Genomic DNA, 21,891 nt, shown 5'->3' with positions numbered 1-21,891 from the left:
TGGAGCCCTACCCCATTTTTTTAGGCTAATGAGGTTTGTTTACTTCTTATTCTGCATGTGATTTATCTGTCTCAGCTTATAGTCAATCACACTTAGTAAATATATTTATTTATTCACTTAGTCTGCATAATCTTACTCATTCTCAAATCTGTGGAAGTCATGCTACGTTACAGATCCTAAATATAAAATATTCTTATAATACAGATCATAATACATTAGCACTATTGCAAATATTGAAATGCAATAGAATGTGTGCAATCTTAGAGGGGGTTTTCCGGTTACGATTTTTAAGCGAGTGCTCGCAGCCTGCCTACTGAAACAGATTCATACTTGCCTGTTTCCTTTTGCTCCAGTCCTCCGCACTGCCAAATGGTGCCTAGTGACATGCACCACTCCAGCAGTGATATAGCCAAAAGCATCACACCACTGCTGAAGCCAGTCACTGGCTGGAGTGGTGCCTAGTGACATGCACCACTGGATGTAAAACAGAGGGGGTACCGGAAAATGGAGACATCAGAGAGGATTGGAGCAGGAAAGTATCAATTTTCTGTTTTAGAAGGCCATGGACACTTTCTTAGTAAATCATTATAACCGGAAAACCCCTCTAAAGAGGTCGTCCTATCTTGGACATTGGGGACTGAGGGTGCACCGTACATGTGCGACCACCGTACATTCATTTCTACAGGAAATGGTGCTGGCACGGCCATTTCCACATGGCCATGCTTGCACTGTGCGATTCCCATTCAATTCAAGGGGGCCTTCTGAAAATAGCCGAGTGCGCTGCTCTGCCACCTCTGGGACCCATGGCTATCCTTAAAATGGAGCCTGCAAAGTGACAAAGGGTGCATCACGGGACAACTCATTTAGGCTCCTTTCACACTAGCGTTCGCTGGTCCGCTCGTGAGCTCCGTTTGAAGGAGCTCACGAGCGGACCCGAACGCAGCCGTCCAGCCCTGATGCAGTCTGAATGGAGCGGATCCGCTCAGACTGCATCAGTCTGGCGGCGTTCAGCCTCCGCTCCGCTCGCCTCCGCACGGACAGGCGGACAGCTGAACGCTGCTTGCAGCGTTCGGGTGTCCGCCTGGCCGTGCGGAGGCGTGCGGATCCGTCCAGACTTACAATGTAAGTCAATGGGGACGGATCCGTTTGAAGATGCCACAATGTGGCTCAATCTTAAAGCGGATCCGTCCCCCATTGACTTTACATTGAAAGTCTGGACGGATCCGTCCGAGGCTATTTTCACACTTAGCTTTTTTTTTGCCATTTTAATGCAGACGGATCCGTTCTGAACGGAGCCTCCGTCTGCATTATTATGAGCGGATCCGTTCAGAACGGATCCGCCCGAACGCTAGTGTGAAAGTAGCCTTAAACCCAAGGCTTTTTAGCATCACAGAGCTCAAAGGTGCTAATCAGCTTCCAGAACCTGAATTAGTAGGGGGAATAGGGAGCAAGCCTCATTACTTCCACATTCTTGCATGAGGCCACCAAGACAGAGCACCTTAGCCATTAATCAATGCAAAGAGCTCTATCCAGACATTTGCTGCCTCTGTGTCATCCTAGGACTTCTACTGCCCGCGGATGCTCTCAGCAGTACAGTAACAAAACACGACATGCCCCACAGTAAGATAATTTACAGGGGGACTTATTATTTAGCTAAAATACAAAGTCTTTTAAAAGGACATACAATCTGATCCACAGACAGCATACTATAGAGCAGGAGATGCCGAGGGCCGCCACCGCACACCTATACCCAAGAATGAGCAGACATGTAAAACTGAATCTTTTCCCACAAAATTATGTATCAGTCTGCTCAGCCCCTCCTGCTTTATAACACAATGCCCACAGATTGGTGGAACCGTCCGTGATTTGAGGCCACAGTCAGTAAACAAACTTACCAGAGAAATGTTCTTCAAATTGTATGAGGTCACCAAACTCCTGAACAACTGATTCAGGATGCAATTGTGGAGATGGAAGGCATGAAGGAACAGGGCCACACAAGAGATCGACGGGTGAAGAGAGGCACAGGAGTTCTCTTTCTGCCTGATGACAAACTGGAAAAAATTGCAATATTATTTTAGTTTTTAAAAAACAGTCACATCTAATAAATAACTGGTAATAAGAACTTCACTTACCCTTCATGTCATTCTTCAGCACTACAATCCTTTTATGTCCATGCCCCTTAATCCAAACCACCTAAAAGTAAGATAATAACAGGAGTCATTTTCTGTAAACTACCACCGGACATACCCAAATTCATTTTCCAATACCCCAATTTAGGGTTTGTAAGGCAGCCATTGTGCAGTTTATCGAACTAAACTGGGCTCACCACAGAGTTTCATGCTGATCCAAGTTCAGTAGAACTGCTTGGGGTTTTGGTGGTGTGGCCATTATTTTTTTTTGTTCAGCTTAGACGCAATTGCTTGAAGTGACAGGCTGAAACCCAGTCAGTTATTTCCTTCAGCTTGAGGTGGCATTCACACAACCGCATGTATTTTGCGGTCCTCAAATGTAGATCAGCCAAATATGGATGACATCCATGTTGCATACGATTTAATTTTTTGTTGCAAACCCATCAACTTCAAGGGTCAGTGATCTGCATTTGCAGCCAAGAACAGGACATGTTCTATCTTTTGCAGAATAGACATGCAGAAAGCAGACAGATGTCTTCAGTGTCCGCATCCATAGGTATGTTCCACAAATTATAGAACATGTCCTGTACTTAGCAAAATGTGGTCAACCGGTCCGTAAAAGAAAAGTATGCAACATGGAAGTCATCCTTATTTTAAGGACCGCAAAATACATATGGTGGTGTGAATGTAACTGTACCCTTATAAAGGCTTAAAGCGCCAAAAGACTGCTGACATGCAAGCCAGACAGTGGCCCAGATTTACTAATCCTGTAGATGGTGCAAGCTTAGTCGGGCTGTCTAGACCTGCAGCAGGGGATCAGGCTGCATGATACATGTGGTGCTGGTACAGACAACTTTCCTCCGACTCTATACAAGCTATTGGCTGGCTAAATTTAGGTCTGATTATTCTGCTAGAATTGTGGCACAATTTTAGTTCAAAATGCCACATCTTAGGCTCCGTACCGCCCCCTTTCCACTATGGTCCACTAAGCTCTGCCCCCTTTTTGAGCAGATCAGAGAAGAAAAAATAAATAAAAAAAATAAAAAGAGAAGTGTAGAAACACTAGGGGGAGATTTATCAATACTGGCGCCTTGATATCCCTTGTACTGCTGGAGGACGTACACACCTCATCCTATTAGGCACATACTCCAGCAGTCTGTGCACCTAGACAGAAATCCAAGACAGATTGGAGCCATCGTAGTTTTCTGGCTTCACTTGCATCACAAAACTGGTGTAAATGAAGACAAATTTTTTGCTGCTGGCTACACCTTCTTTCGTACAAAATGAAAAGGATACCACTATATGCTACCATCTTCTGAAAGTCCCATTTAAAAAAAAAAAAAATTTGGGAGCCGCCATGGGACGTCGGCAAGCAGAAACGCGAGATCTGTGTACCGCGCCTTGCGAGGCCAGTCTAGGGCCACCAGAATCGCCTGAACCCGATCTGTTTTGAGGCGCTTGAGCACCTGAGGAAGAAGGGGAGGGAGGAGGTACAGTAGGCTGAACTGGGACCATGGAAGGACAAGGGCGTCCGACAGAGCCTGAGGGCCCCGAGACCTGGCAACGTAAAGCAGAAGCTTGTGGTCCAGATAGGTGGCAAAGAGGTCCACATCGGAGGTTCCCCAATGCTGGCAGAGTTGGAGAAACACCTCTGGGTGGAGAGACCACTCGCCTGGGTCGAGACATTGGCGACTGAGGAAGTCTGCAGCCCAATTGTCGACTCCAGGGATGTGTACAGCGGAGAGGGCGGGAACATGTTCCTCCGCCCACCGCAGGATGCTGGAGGCTTCCTTCAGGACTGCCGCGCTTCTGGTGCCCCCCTGGTGGTTCAGATAAGCCACAACAGTGGAATTCTCTGTCTGGATCCGGAGATTGCCGAAGAGGGGTGTCGAACTGGAAAGAGCTAGGAAAATGGCCCTGAGCTCCAGGACATAGATCTGCAGTGAAGACTTACCCACTGACCCTGGGCTGCTGAGAGACCCAAAGACCGCCCCCCAACCCGCCAGGCTGGCATCGGTGGAAATCACCTGCCAACGTGGAGGAAGAAAGGATCTGCCGAAGGGAGACAATGCGGGAAGGGGGGGGGGGGGGGGGGGGCGGCATGGGATGGGGGGGTTTGAAATCGGCCACCAACACAAGTCCAGGCGGACCTGGGGGGTAAAGGCAGATCAGGTGATCAAGGCCTGACGGAGACTTGTCCCACCAGGAGAGGATTGAGAGCTGAAGGGGCCGGGTGTGGAATTGGGTATAAGGAATTGCCTCGAAGGATTCAACCATCCATCCCAGAACACGCATGCACGTCCTGATAGGCAGAGGGGACGGGTCACAGAGGCGAGTCACCTCTGATTGGAGAAACGCAACCTTGTCCTGGGGAAGGAACACTCGCCCGAGGAGTGTGTCAAAGACAATGCCCAGGAAATCCATTCTCTGGCAGGGAACAAGAGAGGACTTGGGGTGGTTCACCAGCCACCCGAACTGGGACAGTACAGAAAGGTGGAGGCTGGATAGGTTGTCCTCCCGTGACGCAGCCTTCACCAAAAGATTGTCCAGGTATGGCATCACTGCAACTCCCCTGGCACAGAGAAGGGCGATAAGGGGAGTCAATACCTTTGTAAAGACCCTTGGGGAGGACGCCAGGCCAAAGGGTAGAGCTACAAATTGAAAATGTAGAGAACCTACCGCAAAGCGAAGGTACCTTTGATGAGACAGGGCCATGGGAACATGCAGGTAGGCATTCTGTATGTCAATGGACGACAGAAACTTGCCCTCCTCCAGTGAGGCAATCACAGATCTAAGGGACTCCATACGAAAAAAGAAAAAAAAAAAAAGAAAAAAAACACCAAGGGCCCGGGAACAGAGTGGAGAAAATGTGGCCTAGTCCCGAAAAAGCCGGGGACTAGAGTAGCGAGGAAGGGGACTTGGTGACCGGTGAGGTACTTGAGTATATGCCCGCAGGGGGTTCAACTAAAGTGGAAACCCACGGGGGCGTGACTGCTGATGTGAGCGCACGCACTTAGGAGCCGCTCCGTTCCCCGTATAGTATCCTGACTTATCCTGCCAAGCTGTCTACTCCAAACTCAGTGTAGGAAGTACAAAATGAGAAGAAGGAAGCCTAGGAAGCCCGAGATGGGCCCTAGCAAGGCGCAATCTGCGGCTGATAAACTTAAGGAATATGCTCGGCAGGAGAATCAACATGGTGGCGGTGGCGCTGCCACTCCTCGCACGGTAGTTACGCGAGGCCAGGCCGCACAGCATGTGAAGCCCGAGGATGCAGGAGAGCCTGAACTCACCCTGAAGGCAGTTTCTGACCAGCTCCTGACAGCGATCTCTTCTTGCCAATCTTCTCTCACCTGCAAAACCAAAGAGGTACGGGTGGACCAGGGTCTCTTGAGGCAGGACGTGCAACAGCTCAGAGAGAGGGTGCGCCAGACCGAGGACAGAGTCTCAGCTCTGGAGGATCTCACCAGACCACTTAACATGAAACTACAAGATGTGGAAAGGTCTGTCAGCTTGTGGAATCAGAAGTGTGACGACTTGGAGAACCGGGCCCGGCGCAACAATGTGCGGATTCTAGGCATCCCTGGAGAGAGCAGAAGGTCAAGATCCAGCTAACTTCTTAGAGCAGTGGTTTAAAGCACAGTTCCCTGGAGCCACATTTTCTGCTGCTTATGCTGTTGAGCGGGCTCAACGGGTTCCCGCCAGACCATCTCCACCACAGCCTTTACTTGCCCGCTTGCTTAACTGGAAGGATCGTGACCTTATACTCAGCCAAGCATGAAACAAGGGGGAGATAAAGCATAAATGTCAGAGTGTTCTCTGTTTCTCTTATCTCTTTCCCCTTTGACCAATGAAAATGTTTAAGCCTCAGAAAGGACTACCCTCTTCTGAAGATGTATACAACGTTTACTCTTTGTAATAAAGGTAGAGATTGCTTTGACCAGCGTCTGTCAGTGTCCAGTCTCTCAACCACGTCAACCATGGTGCAGACTAGAGTTGTGCTTGCACTATATGTATATTCCTGGTTGATAGTATGCAAACGTATATGCTACTTTTTTTGTTGAAGGCATGGATCATAAATGGCCACTACTCGGGTGAGAGGGAGTGGAAATTACCAGAGATGAAGGGAGGCATTTGTTCTTCCCGATTGGAGGTGTTGCTGTGTATGGATAAGGATTTTGCGTATTATCCAGGGGTCCCTGACCGTGATAGGCTTGGGTGCACCGAACAAGAGGATCACTGTATTCTCACATATAAGGAGATATAGCCCTCATATTTTAGGTCTGCAAGAAACTCATGACACCCGAGACTGGGAGGAGAATTATCAAACCATGGGTTCAATGGTCATTGCAAGCGTATTGCACATTCTAGAGGAGTGGCCCTACTAGACCACAGGAGCCTTAAGTGGGAGGTTCAGCAATCAGTGGTAGACTCAGAGGTACAGTACATATGTGTATATGGGTTTATTAATAATGCTCCCTATGTTGTAGTTAACCTGTACAATCCTCCCCCTGCTAATCTCTCCTTGCTCCAGACGACATTTGGCTTTGTTGTTAAATATCCTAATGCTCGACTGCTCTGCATGGGGGATTTTAATATGGTGATGCAGGAGAGCCTGGACAGATATCATCAAGCGGGGGGGGAAGAGGGTTGACTGTTTTTCCCCTGTTACTATCCTGTACAGAATTACTGCAGAGATGGGTTGGCTGGACATGTGGAGACTCAGACATCCGCACCAGAGAGAATACTCCTGTTTCACGCCTGCTAGAGGCGCTCTATCTAGGATCGATTTTATTCTGGGCAATGCTGCAGTTTTCACTGATCTTGAAGACATTCAGTATGAACCACAGGGTCCATCGGACCACGCCCCTGTACTGGCACGATTAAGGTTGCCAGGCGTTATTCCTAGGGGAGGAAAGATGAGAATTTATCCCTTCTGGCTTTCTCTGATGACCCCAAATGACAGAGTCCCTGATCAGCTTCAAGTATTCTTAGATGCTGAGTGAGGAGGCGGATGATTTATTGCTTTGGGATACGCTAAAAGCCTACCTGAGAGGCTGCTTAAAATCCTCTATATCCTACGTTAAAAAGGAGTCTATGCGTAAGGAACTGGGGTTGCACGCAAAATGTAAAGAGGCTGAGGTGTCGTTTCGCTCTGACCCTTCAGAGGAGAACAGAAACTAGTGGATGGCTAGAGGTAGATCATACTTGAGGCATCTTAAAGAAAAAAGTGAGCGCAGGTTGTTCTTTTTGAAACAGCAGTCCTTCGAGTCTGGGGATCGGGCAGGAAGGCTTCTTGTCCACATAGCTAGAACCAACCATATGTCTCCCCCCGTCATAAGTGTACAGAGCCCTAAGGCGCCGATTGTAGACTCAGTGGATGGCATCCTGAACAGCTTAAGGGGCTTTTACCAGACTCTTTAAAGTTCTGCAGCGGAATATCACGGAGCTGCGAAAGTACCCATCAGAGGTCCTCCACCCTCGGCTGAGTCCGGAGGACAGGAACCTACTAGACGAAGATATAACACCACTGGAGGAAATCCAACTGTCTGAAGGAGCTGCCCGCTGGGAAAGCATCGAGACCTGACGGGATCCCTGTGGAGGTGTACTCCAAAAATATTGACATTCTACGGCCCAAACTCCTTAAATTATACTTAGCGGCCCATCAGCATCATCAACTCCCCGATTCCTTATATGATGCTACCATTGTTGTTATTCTGAAACCAGATAAAAATCCGATTGAATGCGGCTCCTACAGGCAGATTTTATTATTGAATCTGGATTATAAGATTCTAACTAGGCTTCTCGCTACTTGTCTAAACAAGGTAATAACTTCCATTGTACACAAAGGACCAGGCAGGCTTCATCCTGGGCAGAACGACCTCTGAAGATGTCAGAAGGGAGCAGGTTGTGGCTCAGATAGGAGTGGCGACAGACAAGCGTTGGGCCTTGGCGTCCCTTGACACGACCAAGGCCTTCGATTCTGTAGAATGGCCCTTCCTGCTGGAGATTATGGGGTGCTTTGGGTTCGGTCCTAAGTTTATAAGATGGATAGAAATCTTGTTCCAGAGACCTACAGCTAATATCCTAGTTAATGGGATGCAGTCTTAGTCATTAAATCTCCAGAGGAACCAGGCAGGGTTGCCCCTTGTCTCCACTGTTATTTGCGGTGGCAATAGAACATCTGGCCCTGAGGATAAGACAGAATAGGTCTCTTTTGGGAGTAACTATAGAAATGCAGAGAGGAAAGAATAGGCCTGTATGCTGCTGATCTCCTCCTGTTTATGGGTGAGCCTGAAAGCACACTCCCGATGCAATAGATGTAATGTTGCTTCAGCCCCTTGTGGTGGAGTAGAGATGGAAAGTTTCCATACCGACACTATCTGCGGAGGATTGGGAGGCAGCTTTGTTGACCCCCCACTAAGGTTTCCCCTTTGATCAATAATAGACTGATCCAGCTGTATATACTGCACAGAAGCTACCTGTCTCCCCTTAGACTGTACAAAATGGGCAGGCTAACCCACAGTAGGTGTCATACCCCTGGGGCAGACTTCTGGCATTTGATGTGGGAGTGTGAGCACTTATGTTTTTTTTGGAGGAGAGTGGTGGATGTTCTGTCAACCACGGTTCCTACCCCGGTATCAGTGTGTCCCAAAATATGTGTCCTTGGAGTATTGGATGAGGAGACGTGGACACACTATCAGAAAATTTTCCTGGGGGAGGCTCTATTCTATGCCAGGAAGGCCATAGCCCTGAGGTGGATGGTAGATAGAACACCCACAATAGGCCAGTGGAAAGCGCTGGTCAACCATGCAGTCTCCATGGAAAACTTAGTTTTTATACACAGGAAGTGTCCTCAGAAATTTCAAAAAGTATGGTGGGAGTGGTGCTCTTCCCCTCTGTCCTTACACCCATTACATATGTATTCAGCGTTGGATGACAGTTGTTCGTCAGCAGCTCAATGAAACTTGGACTCTTGTGTTCTGTACACTTTCTTTAATTAGCCTTGACATAGGCTCCATTGTGGAATTTGCTAGAATGTATGTACAAAGCAATCACCTTTTACTGTTATGAGATAAAGGTCAGATCTCCCCTGCGCGGGATATATCATTATCATAATGTAATGTCCATGCCTCTTTATTAAACTTCAATAAAACTAGTAAAAAAATAAAATAAAAAGTGGAAACCCACGATTGAGCCCCAACCTGCAGCAGGTCAAGACCTTCAGATTATTATTATTATTATTTTTTTAAAATAAAATAAAAAGCAGCAAGACCGGCAAAAAAAGAGCAGGTCATGTCTGCCTCCTACGGACACTAGAGTAAAACTGGTTAGTCTAGTGCCTGTGCAGAGGGTATAGCCCACTTTATTTCTAGTGTCAGCTGGGCATATACCCATGGTGCGGTGTCCCCCAATGCCATTCACAAGAAACCTTTTTTTTTTTTTTTTCAATTGATTAAAAAAATAATAAAAAAAAAAATTATATAGACAACCCCTTTTTACTTTGGCCATACACAAAGATGGTCTAACATGTCCTCACCTCCTAAACAGATAACTTACCTGTGGAATTGCTCCCAATAGCTCTTCCAGGCTGTTGAAGCCATATTGCTTGGGTTGCAGCCCTTCTCCAACATACTTGCTATAAGCAGTTGAGAATTCATGTAGGAAGATCTGCTGGTAGTGGTAAGTATGCAGCAACGAACGGACATTTTTTGCAAACAAATACAGGGATGTCAGCTGCAGGCAGTCTTCGGTCATGTCATTTGTAAGCACCTGTAAAAGGAATAGACATCTTACAAACTGTACACGCTCTTATGGTGGGTTTACATGGCCCGAGGAGCAGTCTATTACCCAAACAACTGGCTGCTCATTAAGTAGGGGTGAAGCTTAGTATTTTCATGCAGCAATCACTTCCACAGTATGAGTGTCCATTTACACATCCGTATGTGATTTACGGATCCGCAAAACAGACAACGGCAATGTGCGTTCCTCATTTTGCGGACTGCACATAAACGGCACTATAATAGAAAATGCCTAATAGGACACGCTCTATTTTTTTCGGGAACAAAATTGCGGATCCGGACAGCACATAGTGTGGCCCCATAGAAATGAATGAGTCCGCAAAATGCGGAACAGAATTGCGGACGTGTGAATGGACCCTTAGAACCAGTGATTGCTATTGCAATCACTCGTCCTTATACAGCTGCATTGTTTTTGGGCAGCAGATCGCTGTTTAGACAGCACAATCTGCTGCCCAGAAATGATAATTTACTTGCCGGCGTGAATGACACCTTTAGAAGTGCAGATTGTCGGGAATGGGCGTTCATAGGAATGTTCGTCCCTGATAATCTGCCTGACTATAGGGCCATGTAAACCCACCATTATGCAAAAGATGACAAAATTTCTAAGTCATTGCAAGTAGTGGAACACAAAAAAGATAAACTTTGACTCCCCAACCCCTAAGGGCCCTCTCATTTCAGTACATGTGGTGTAAACTATGTACCTCTCTGGCACAGTAGGTGAATGGGATTTTATAAGTATCCAACTGCACAATAACATCTAACAAAATAGTGTCAATAGGGAGCAAATGAAATCACAGCACAGCATACCTCAACCAAGTAGGGAAGGCTTTTTAGTAATTCAGTCAAGGACACAAATCCATATTCACATGGATTAAGTGGAACTCCATGGATACTTTTGTATATCTGCCGTAGCTGATTGACGGTGAGTAGAGACAACTCATCCCATGACATGAGCAGAATTAGGAGCTGTGCAGTTAGTGAACGCAGTGACTTTCGGTTGATCAGCTGGATCTGCTTCCCCGAGGCAGTGTCTATAGTCTGAAAAGAAGCAACACACCAATACTATAGCATAACTCTCCACTTGTCAGTAAAAGATTAAATGAGATGTGAAGTGTAGACTGACAAACAAAAACATTTAATATAATCTCTCTCCACCAGCACAATGCTTGATCTGTAGCCACCCCAACAGCCTGTGCACCCATGACAAGTCTATAAAGCTACGCACACCACCACTGTGATATAGTGCCATCCTCCCAATGTGCAGAATGGATGCTGCATGACATTTTAGAGGTTCGGTTACCTTAACAACATGGCATAGTTTCTGCATCAGTGCTGGTACAGAGCTGACGTCATAGTCGTGGAGCCTCAGGCTGTAGCCAAACGTCTTGCTATATTCAGTAAGCAAGTCAGGCATCATTAAGGAGGAGTCTTTCTGAGAGCGTAGAAGTTTTACAAGCTGGGAAGCTAAAGCTTTAATACGCTCCATTTCTGTCAGGGTCAACATTTTTTCCTCACCACATTCTAAAACCTACAAAAGTGAGCAATGCAGAGATTTCAGACCTATAAGCGGGGAGTAGAGGATTTACGTTGTATGATGCCCCCATGATCCCATTCACTGTGCGCATTACTACAAGGATGTGGGATAGGAAATGACACTGGATGCATGAAATATTCACGGTACATTCGTAATGCAACAAAGGTCCTATAACCTTGTGGATGGCCCCCGGAGTCTGGCGTAACAGCAGCATGCCTTAGTAAACTATATGTGAGGGTGTGACAACAAAGCAATGATTTGTACACTATAAACCTCCTATAAAAAAATGTTTAATGACACAAAGAGTGACCACAACACATCGCATGCTGCGCGACCACAACACATTGCATACTGTGTGACTACTAGGAGATCTAATGACCTCTTTTACTCACCTGTAATACTTCTGGTATGGCTTCAAAGAGGTCAATCAGTTTGGTAAACCCGTAATACGTAAGTTTACACTGCCTGCCGAAATGGTGGTGATAGGATGGAATAAACTTATTAAATGGCATTCTGAAATGAGGCTGGTGACGCAACAAGTCCACCACTTCCTTCGAAAACTGCTTTGTCCTTTCGATCTCTTCTGGGGTACGTTCTAGAAAATTGGTACAAAAGGTATTTACTTATTGTCGAGATATAAAAGAGCAGACACGCGCTATTAGGCATTTGTAGATCTTTCCTCAATTACCATTTTTTGAAGAACAAACTCGATTGTCCAAGTGCTGTGGCCCTTAGGGTGCATTCAGACGCCCATATTTCTGGGTACGCATCTGCACGGCAATTTTGCATAACAGGTGCGGGCCTATTCATTTCAGTGGGGCTGCAAAAGATGCGGACAGAACAATGTGTGCTGTCTGCATCCATTTTTCCGTTACGTGGCCCCACAAAAATTATAGAGCATGTCCTATTCTTGTCCGCAATCAAGGACGAGAATAGCCATTTCTATACAGGGATGGCCCTGTGCACACAAAGCCGGTATCTGTTTTGCGGATCTGCAAAACACTTACGGTCGTCTGAATGTAGCCTTAGAGTATATTCACACAGCAGATTTGTGGCAGAAATTTCTGGCAATGAAAACCATTCCATTCATCCGAATCGAGACAAGCACATGGATTGCAGTATTCAATGCATTCACACTGCGCTTGCTGTGTACCTCAGAGGATTGCCCGATGGATGACTGACTTATGCCACTGTATAGTTAACAGTGACGCATTTTGGCTCTAGCAAGAGCCTTCTTCAAACATCTGTTTGAGGAAGGCTCTTGCTAGAGCCGAAACGCATCACAATACTGTATCTATATGACAATTAAAGAAACAAGATTTAACTACCAAGTGAGGGCTGGTCTTTCTGTTCTGTATAGGTAACCAGGCACTCATGTTAAAAGAACCTGTACAGTGCCGTATATGCCTTAGTAAATAGAACAGTATTGTCCATTCTATACAGGGGTCACTCAAAAGTATAGATATGCTTTTGGCTTTAGTCAAGTGAATGATACATTTGTCTATCTGAATTTTATACTGGCAGCTTTCCTGATGCATATGACAAATGTGCAGTGTGAATGTAATCTACTGTTGCCAGTAAAAGCATCACAAATCCTAAGAACCTGAGGACAGTTTTTGAATTCACTCCGCTGGGTCCAAACCCATTTTGGAAAAGATCAACAGAACACGTACATTGTATGTAGTCTTAGTGAACCTCTTGATCCAGTTCTGAATTTCAGGGTCAGGCATTAGTTTGTGTCAAGGGTACTCTCCTAAATGGGGAGAAATTGGCATTGGGCATGGACATTTCCACACCTCACCAAAATATACACCTTCTGGAAACCGGCTAGCCTGTCTCGGTATTTACAGTTTGGCATGGCAAGTGGATAGGTCATTACAAACTGCAATCCAGGGTTTATCATACCTCGTTTAGGAATTGAGATCACAATCTCATTTTCTTGCTGAGTAACGCATATTGTGGTATCAGGTATCTCTGATACTATGTCAACCAACTCGCATACTCCATATTCTGTGACATCCCAGTCTCTTGAAAAGCACCTGTTATAAAATCACAAGCAATGTAAGAAAAACACATAGCTGGAAAGAGGAGATCATTTTTCTGATGAAGGGGAAACTACCTGAGAACACAGTAGGATGTGGCAGGAGGAACACGATCGTTATAATGGAATGCATAGGTAAAAAAAAAAGAAAAAAAAAAAAAAAAAAGTATTTTTCCCTTTAATAAGACACACTAGCGCCCTCCCCCCCCCCCCCACCCCCCCCAAAAAAAAAAAAAAAAAAAAAAAAAAAAAAAAAAAAAAAAAAAAGGGGAGGGAAATTGCAGTGCGTCTTATAAAGCGGTGCATGGCTGACACTGATGCATCGCCGGCCTCTATGCTGCACAGTGCAGCCTGCGATGTATCAGTTAAGCGGGATGGGAGGAGCTGGAGGCAGCAACTGCTGTTGCACTCGCGGCGGGGCCCGGTGCAGTCACTGGACTCAATTACATCGGGCCCCGTTGACAGCAGTCTTCATATGTAACGTGTAGTCATTTAATGCTCATGCAGTGGCTCCCTCTTTGTTAAACTACCCTAATAGTCTGTAGTAGTACTCACTAGCTCACTCAAAGCAGCGGTCAGGCCAGCAGCGTAACCTCATTGACGTGTGTCAGTGAGGTTACGCTGCCGGCCTGACCGCTGCTTTGCGTGATCTAGTGAGTACTATGACAGACGATTAGGGTAGTTTAACAAAGACTGAGCCACTGCTTGAGCATTAAATAAATAAAATTCTCATATAAAGACTGCTGTGAGCGGGGCCGGTGTAATGGGGGGGGGGGGGGGTCACTATACACAGGGACATGAGGGGACACATTGATAATTACTGTGACACATAGGGCCATGAGGGGGACCAACATAAGATGCTATATGCGCGTCATCCACAGATCCCCCACAACAGCACGTCATCCACAGACCACCATTCGTTCAAAACCCACCATTTTTTTTTCTTATTATTTTCCTCCTCAAAAACCTAGGTGCGTCTTATCAGGTGCATCTCAAAGCGGAAACATACGGTATATTTGTACCGTGTTAGCCAGCAAACAGAAGCTAAACAAAAGCATCTACCGAAGTCACTAATGGAAACTCTGTGCCCTGCAGAGGTGCCCATCGTCCATCCTTACTTACCAATGATAAGCTTGTAAGAACTCTCTTACAATGACCTGTTTACTGGCCTGAGACTTCAGGAGCTTTAAAAGATCTTGGGTAAATCGCTTCACTTGCGCTCTGTGAGTTAGAGTCAAGAAGCGTTTTGAGCCCATACCGAGGATCTAAAAGTCAGTAATGAATACAAGTTAGGGTTAATATGTATTACATATATATAAGGGGGTGCATTTCATTGCACAGACAATGGGGGGTAATTTATCATCTGTTACACGCTGTGTTACGGCAGAATCTGCGTCTTCTTCCCCACTCATGCCAGGTCTAAAAAAAAAAAAAAAAAAAAAAAAAAAAAAAAAAAAGGGGGGGGGGGGGAATGGCTTGGGCAAAAAAGGAGACAGACTGGCAGGCCCGTCTCATTCATCATTTTCTACGCCTGGTTTAGGAGCAGAAAATGGTCTAAATGCAAGACAGCAAGGAAGCAGACTTACATTTAGAATTGGCGGTGGATACGCCGAAGTTATGTAGAGGCGCCAGCCTCTACATAACTTCGGCCATCCACTGGCAGAGCAGGGGGCTTATTAAGACCGTCGTCTAAAACAACAGTCCTAAAATACGTGCCTTAATATTCCTAGCTTCTGTTTCAGAATATAGGAAAAAGCCAAATACCTGTAGAACATGTGGCACGGCCTCTAAAAGTTCCATCAGTTTAGAGTAGCCATAGTCGGACACTCTGCACTGCTTTGCAAAATGATGATGATATGTTGGGATAAATTTTGAGACTGGCATTATGCAAAACGGTTGATTCTTTAATAGATCAATGACCTCTCGGCTGAACTGTATCAGCTGAGGATTGCCAACAGGACTTTTGGACCGCAACATCCAGGGATCTGAAAAAAAATACATTGGGTTGGAAGAGGATCAGTGATACAACAACTCTGAAAGCGCAATCATCTAAATTATCTCAGGGATCTGATAGTTTTAGGCATGCATGTATAAAAAGGAGTCATCCTTTAAACATTTTTAACCTTAAAAATGTATTTAAAGATTTTTTTTTTTGACTTTTTTTTTCCATTGGCAGTATCTATGTAAAAACACACAAATCAAATCTTGCAGAAGCCACTGACTTAATGGGATCCGCTGTTTAGGCGTCAGATGTTTTGCCATTCGTGTATAGACCCCAAGTCAAATGGGTGAAAACAATGCTACACTAACCAGAATTTGGAGGTGGCGGCTTGTTGTGTATCCACTTGACAACCTTTATGCCATTTTGTGCAGTTGCAATATTAACCCCTGGCACACAAGTGATGAGATGTTCCAGCGGCACTCCTCCCTGTCCTTCCTCTACTATATGCATTGCACTGAACTCTGCAGCATAGCAGTCAAGAAAACTGCAAAAAAAAAAAAACATTACATACATTACTGGGGGTTTGAGATAACACAAACCATGACTTATTCTCCCAGCACAATCACATGCTTACCTTATTAGGGGAACTGTGCCCTCATGAGACTGCAGGAGGCTGTGAACTTGAGGAGCAAAGATTTTTAAAGACTGGACGACATACGGGATTATGTAAGAGTCTGGATCAAAATCATGCCTGCTGAAACATAAAAAAAAAAAAAATATCTATAATAATTTAAATCAAATGTCAAAGTATCAAATCAATAAGTATGTACTTGTTGCATCCTTTTCATTTGCAGACCTATTGACGTCAACAGGTCTGTGGTCTGCATATTGCGGCCAGGTACAGGACAAGGTTTTATCATTTGTGGAACAGACATACATATGTGGAAAGCACATGTCTTCAGTGTGCTTTCCACATCCATATATCTGTTCCGCAAAAGATAGGAAATTTCCTATTCTTGGTCGCCATTGTGGACCATGACCCATAGAAGTGAATGGGTCTGCAAAAAAATAAAAAAATACAAGAGACGTCAAATATTTTGCAAATCAGCTTTTTGCGCACCGCAATATCCATCTATCCTGTATCCACCTCTTTTCTAGTAACCAATTGACAATATTCTATTCTGTCTGATATTCTGTGCGAGTTCAACTTCAGCCTACTTAGAGGGATTACTAGGATGGAACTGAATGTGTGGTATGACCTTGGTTCTGACGACATTAAGAAGGCACCAGGATAAAGTCTCACTCAGATAAGGCACACTGTAGACAATATAAGGCTGGTTTCACGTAGGGTTGGACGATATCAAAAATATTCAGACGATAACGATATTAAAAAAAAATTATCGCGATACCGATATATATCGCGATAAATACCCGTTTTAAAGAAAAAACACAAGGGGACGTTATACTGTATGGGGGGGGACGTTATACTGTATGGGGGGACACAAGAGGACGTTATACTGTATGGGGGGGACACAAGGGGACGTTATACTGTATGGGGGGGACACAAGGGGACGTTATACTGTATGGGGGGGACACAAGGGGACGTTATACTGTATGGGGAGGGACACAAGGGGACGTTATACTGTATGGGGAGGGACACAAGGGGACGTTATACTGTATGGGGAGGGACACAAGGGGACGTTATACTGTATGGGGAGGGACACAAGGGGACGTTATACTGTATGGGGAGGGACACAAGGGGACGTTATACTGTATGGGGAGGGACACAAGGGGACGTTATACTGTATGGGGAGGGACACAAGGGGACGTTATACTGTATGGGGAGGGACACAAGGGGACGTTATACTGTATGGGGAGGGACACAAGGGGACGTTATACTGTATGGGGAGGGACACAAGGGGACGTTATACTGTATGGGGAGGGACACAAGGGGACGTTATACTGTATGGGGAGGGACACAAGGAGATGTTATAATGGACTATGGGGCAGCAGCCAGCAGGAGACATGATGATGAGAGCAGCAGCCACAAGGAGACTACAGTATGGGGGCAGCAGCGCAGCCGCAAGGAGACATTACAGTATGGGGGCAGCTGGCAGCAGCCACAAAAGGAGACATTACATACAGTATGGGGCTTGTGGGGGGGCAGCAGCTATATACACATGCATTTGCTGTTAATTTTTGGTGTGTTAGTACATTGAATTGTTTGGGCTGCTCTCAGCATTATATATTCATTATAACCCGGTGATAAAATCTAGTGGGTATACAAGTGTATGGGAACGATCCATACCATTGAAATGAATGGGACGGTTAGGTGTAATTACACCTGCTCACCGCTGCAGATGCACCGGCGAGAAGGTAAACCATGAAGGAGGCGCCGCTGGCACAGCTTGCGCATTCTCTTCAAATAGATGATCGGCGGGGGTGCCGGGTGTTGGACCCCAGCCGATCTGATATTGATGACCTATCCTGAGGATAGGTCATCAATAAATATAACTTGGACAACCCCTTTAAGACACCACCAGCAGTTTCTCCATTGATTTAAAATGTTAAAAAACAAAAACATGGACACTCCTTGTGTACAGTGTAAAAAATGGTAGCTTTTTGTGTAGCTGAATTGAACTGCTTCAGAAAACATTCTACTTCTTTGAAGCAGATTTCATTGTGCATTTCATAGAAGTCAATGATAAAGCAGGAAAAACTTAACTAAAAACACCACCAAAAACAACCTGTCTTCAGCCATCGATTTGTCTGCCGTGGATTTTAGCTGTGTGAACATGCCCTTAGGACCTCACTATTAAACCTTTATTAGATTTAAGTGAAACCGTTTCTTTAGACTGCCCATGTCAGCTGTGTCTCCATTTAGCTGCTGTCCAATACCAGCACCTAGGGCTGCTATGCTATAAGACGACACAACTTAGCATTTGCCAAAATCTTTGCTCAGTCTCCAGACGTCAGGCTGTCTAGCAAGAGACATCCACCCAACCAAGCAAACTTGATATTACAGATTACTGTGACAGCCATTCCCAAAATGCATAATTAAACAGTCATCTCAAATTTTCCAGTAGTGGCTCTTACACCTTTTCATCACCCAACCACAAAATCAGTCAAACACTTCCTAAAAATGTTTCTATAGTTTCTATGTATATAGTAAAGAAAACTTGGAGCAGAAAGGTGTTGCATCAGTGTAACAGACTATGGAGGAAAGACGCAATGCTGCCAATAATCTGGCCGGCACCAACACGAATATCAGAAGTATGTTACACAAATTAAATCAGCCGATGTTTCAGGCAGAACAGCCGCCGCTTCATACCAGAGTTTCTTATTGGTGCAGTGCAGTCTGCAGACCGGATCATGATACTCCAGCTCTTCGAATACCACAGGACTACAGGTTGTGGAAGAGCCATCGTGTGACTGAGAAGACCCTAATGGACTTTGCCTTGCCTGAAAGCTTGGTAGAAGACAGACCAATTTACCATTTCCTTGGTCACGGATGGTAACAGTATCTGCTAATCTGTACAGATCTGACACAATCAGCTTGTGTCCAAACCTAAAAGTAGAGAAAACAAGAGAGGGTTAAACTTCTGGGAACAAAAAAATAAAAAAAGTTCACTATTTTGGCTTCACCCACACTCAGAACTAGACAATGGAGCAGAACAGAAGAGGTTTATATTTCTTATTCCTTTATTTGAAGACTAAACAGCTTTAGGCCCCCTGCACACGATCAGGATCGCGTGCGGATTTTGCGTGTGGAAAATCCACACCGTAGGTCATGTACATTGTATTCTATGAGAATTTGAAATTCTCAATGCACACGATGCAGATTTTTTCCACGCGGATTTTGACCTGCGGTGCGGATTTTAAAATCCGCGACATGTCTATTATTTTTTTCCTGACCGGATTTTCTTCACTTAGTGAAATCCAGATGCGGAAGATCCGCACGCGAATCCGCACGCAAATCCGCACCAATTAATGCGGATTGACCGCACAGATTTGCCTGCGAACAACTGTGGATTTCAGTGCGGATTCTCCGCACATGAATCCTGAACGTGTGCATGTACCCCAACAGGCTTTTGAGTAAAAGGACAGCCGTGTCAGCAGTCTTTGTAGCTATGCAAGTCTAGAAGAACATGGCTGCTTTCTTCCAGAAACTGTGTTGATGGGTTGTGTCAGCCATTATAGCTCAGCCGTAGGCACTTCAATAGCGGCAAGCTGCCAGACAACCTATACCGATGTGGCAACGTTCGTGGACAGATGCAGCTGTGGTTTTCTAATCCTGTATAATCTGTTTATAGGGGTAGTCCTGTTTCCAAAAAAACACAATATACCCCATTACTGAATTCTAATGGCGGGTTTACACGGCCCGACAGTAGGGTAGATTATTGGGGACGAACGTTATACAGAAATATTTGCCCACAAGACTATACATCAATCTGGTGAGCACCGCCCGCAGATTGCACTGCACTTTCATGGCGATGGTTCCCTTTCCATTACATGTTTTTGGAGATAACCCTCTAAATACAATGAGTGAATAGAGAGAACAGAGACTGCCCGTGGACAGACATATTTTTCTAACCTTTAATGAGAATGTTAATCACTTACTTTTTCTCATAGATTTCTGTAAATTTAAACAAAGGTAAGCAGCAAGCAGGCGCATCTTGCAGGATGGCAATTGTTCCAAAGCTGTTTAGAGAAGAAGAAATTGATTAGAAGTGGAGCACACGGGCGCACTGAGATTTTGTGTCTGACCCATACATGCTCCATGAAAGGGGTTAGCCAACCTCTATAATGACCTTCCCTAAATGCCGAGGCCCCTCATATAGGTTATACTTGCCCCACTTTCCGGCACCCACCACATCTCTCCAGATGCCCACATGGCCACTGCTGCTTCTCTAGCGTCACCCACGATGCTAGGGAGGCTTGTCCCTGTCACTGCCTGCTATTGGCTCCCCCCGTCGTTGGGTGCCAGGGAGCCGGGCAACTATAACCTATATGAGGGGCCTAGGCATTTGTGTGAGGCGGGGAAAGAGATGGGCATCAGAGGGGATTTCCCACAAACAAATTACATGAGTACATAATACACATGGCATCCATTTCTGTAAAAACACGTCCTTCATAACTTCATCCCCTGCTCTTATGGGTTCTATACTGAAAGCACCTGCCGCCATCTTTGCTAACGTTACCCTAGAAATCTAATTTATTTATAAAAGAGGTTGCAATCACAAACACTGCTACTGTTTAAGTAATGAAAGACCGGACTCTGCAGGATACAAAAACGTTGTTTGCTGCGGTTTTGTATCCTTTTTTTTTTTTCCTCTTACGTCAAATGGACGCATAAAAACGCAATGTGAACCCACCCCAATCTGTGGCTGTGGACACAATGGACTGTTGATAATCCAAGGGCACGCTGTTATTTTCTTTTAAATTAAGCTGACCATACACATTCAATAGCGGTCGCCGAACGATCATTCACCCGACATCTCCGTCTCCCAACTCCCCCACACACTTTCGGCCGAGCATGTATTCTATGGGGAGAACAGAGAAAGATGCTGCCAGGCCGCGGCTTGTCTCCCAGAAGAACAAAATGATAGGGTGAAAAAAAAATATATTCATTTTGCCTCAAATAACTTGACAAAGAAGCATTTTCTAACAATGACATACATTGCAGACTATAATTTTATGAAATTTAATAAATGGGTTATGTTTAGGATAGTGAGAAAACCCTTTTAATGTTATTTGCAAAGGGCTCTGTATATGAACGTTGCATATTACCTTAGCAGGGAGAGGGATTTATTAGCTACCCCTGTGGCCAAGGACACCTGGATTCTCTTGCTTCCTATCTTGTGTCTATGTAGACTGTTGACGGCACAAATTGCTTCCTGGAGATTCTCCATCTTTGCTGTGGCCTTTAATTGATAGTCTGTGTGAGGGCTGAGCTCGATATGTTTTAACTGAGAGAAACAGAAAGAAAACGATTAAAGATTAGGAGGTAATATGAATAATCAAAAAGTATTAATATTTCTTTACTCCATTGTTCCCATAGGCAGAAACTGTTACGCTCCAGGGTCAGGACCACATTGATGGCAGCCTAGGAAATAGATGACTGGCTAATATTTGTATTTATTTATTTCATGCACTTCGATATTAGCATTAATCTCCCCAATGGGACTCAATCTAAGTTCCCCATCAGTATGTCTTTGGAGTGTGGGATGAACCCCACGCATATGTTGTCCATGGTTGGATTTAAACCTAGGACCCCAGTAATGCAAGGCACCGGTGCTAACTGAGCCACGGTGCTGTCTGCGCTAATAATCAAGTCCACCAAACCAGATACTGTTCAGGAGTTAACCTGCAGGCTTCTTGCATGCAAAATTTGCTTCATGATCGTGCAAGAAATATATTAAGACTAGAGATGCCCTCAAAAAGAC

General features: G+C 45.2%; 1 protein-coding gene across 1 annotated transcript in view; it reads right to left on the bottom strand.

Annotated features, from left to right (window-relative positions):
• The window catches only part of MARF1 (meiosis regulator and mRNA stability factor 1), a 31,772-nt gene that overhangs the window by 2,926 nt on the left and 6,955 nt on the right, over positions 1–21,891 (bottom strand). The window contains exons 2-15 of the mRNA XM_044304517.1: positions 21,236–21,414; positions 20,066–20,146; positions 18,777–19,013; positions 16,080–16,196; positions 15,814–15,989; positions 15,268–15,488; positions 14,626–14,768; positions 13,368–13,501; positions 11,855–12,057; positions 11,229–11,456; positions 10,736–10,966; positions 9,687–9,899; positions 2,133–2,193; positions 1,896–2,051 (exon numbers count right to left, since the gene is read on the bottom strand). Coding sequence (XP_044160452.1) covers positions 1,896–2,051; positions 2,133–2,193; positions 9,687–9,899; positions 10,736–10,966; positions 11,229–11,456; positions 11,855–12,057; positions 13,368–13,501; positions 14,626–14,768; positions 15,268–15,488; positions 15,814–15,989; positions 16,080–16,196; positions 18,777–19,013; positions 20,066–20,146; positions 21,236–21,414 — 2,380 coding nt within the window. The remainder of the gene's footprint in view (positions 1–1,895; positions 2,052–2,132; positions 2,194–9,686; positions 9,900–10,735; positions 10,967–11,228; positions 11,457–11,854; positions 12,058–13,367; positions 13,502–14,625; positions 14,769–15,267; positions 15,489–15,813; positions 15,990–16,079; positions 16,197–18,776; positions 19,014–20,065; positions 20,147–21,235; positions 21,415–21,891) is intronic.

The sequence above is a fragment of the Bufo gargarizans genome, chromosome 8 (genome assembly GCF_014858855.1).
Source record: "Bufo gargarizans isolate SCDJY-AF-19 chromosome 8, ASM1485885v1, whole genome shotgun sequence".
Lineage (NCBI taxonomy): Eukaryota > Metazoa > Chordata > Amphibia > Anura > Bufonidae > Bufo > Bufo gargarizans.
The sequence above is the reverse complement of the archived record's forward strand: the minus strand, read 5'-3'. Positions and strand labels throughout refer to the sequence as shown.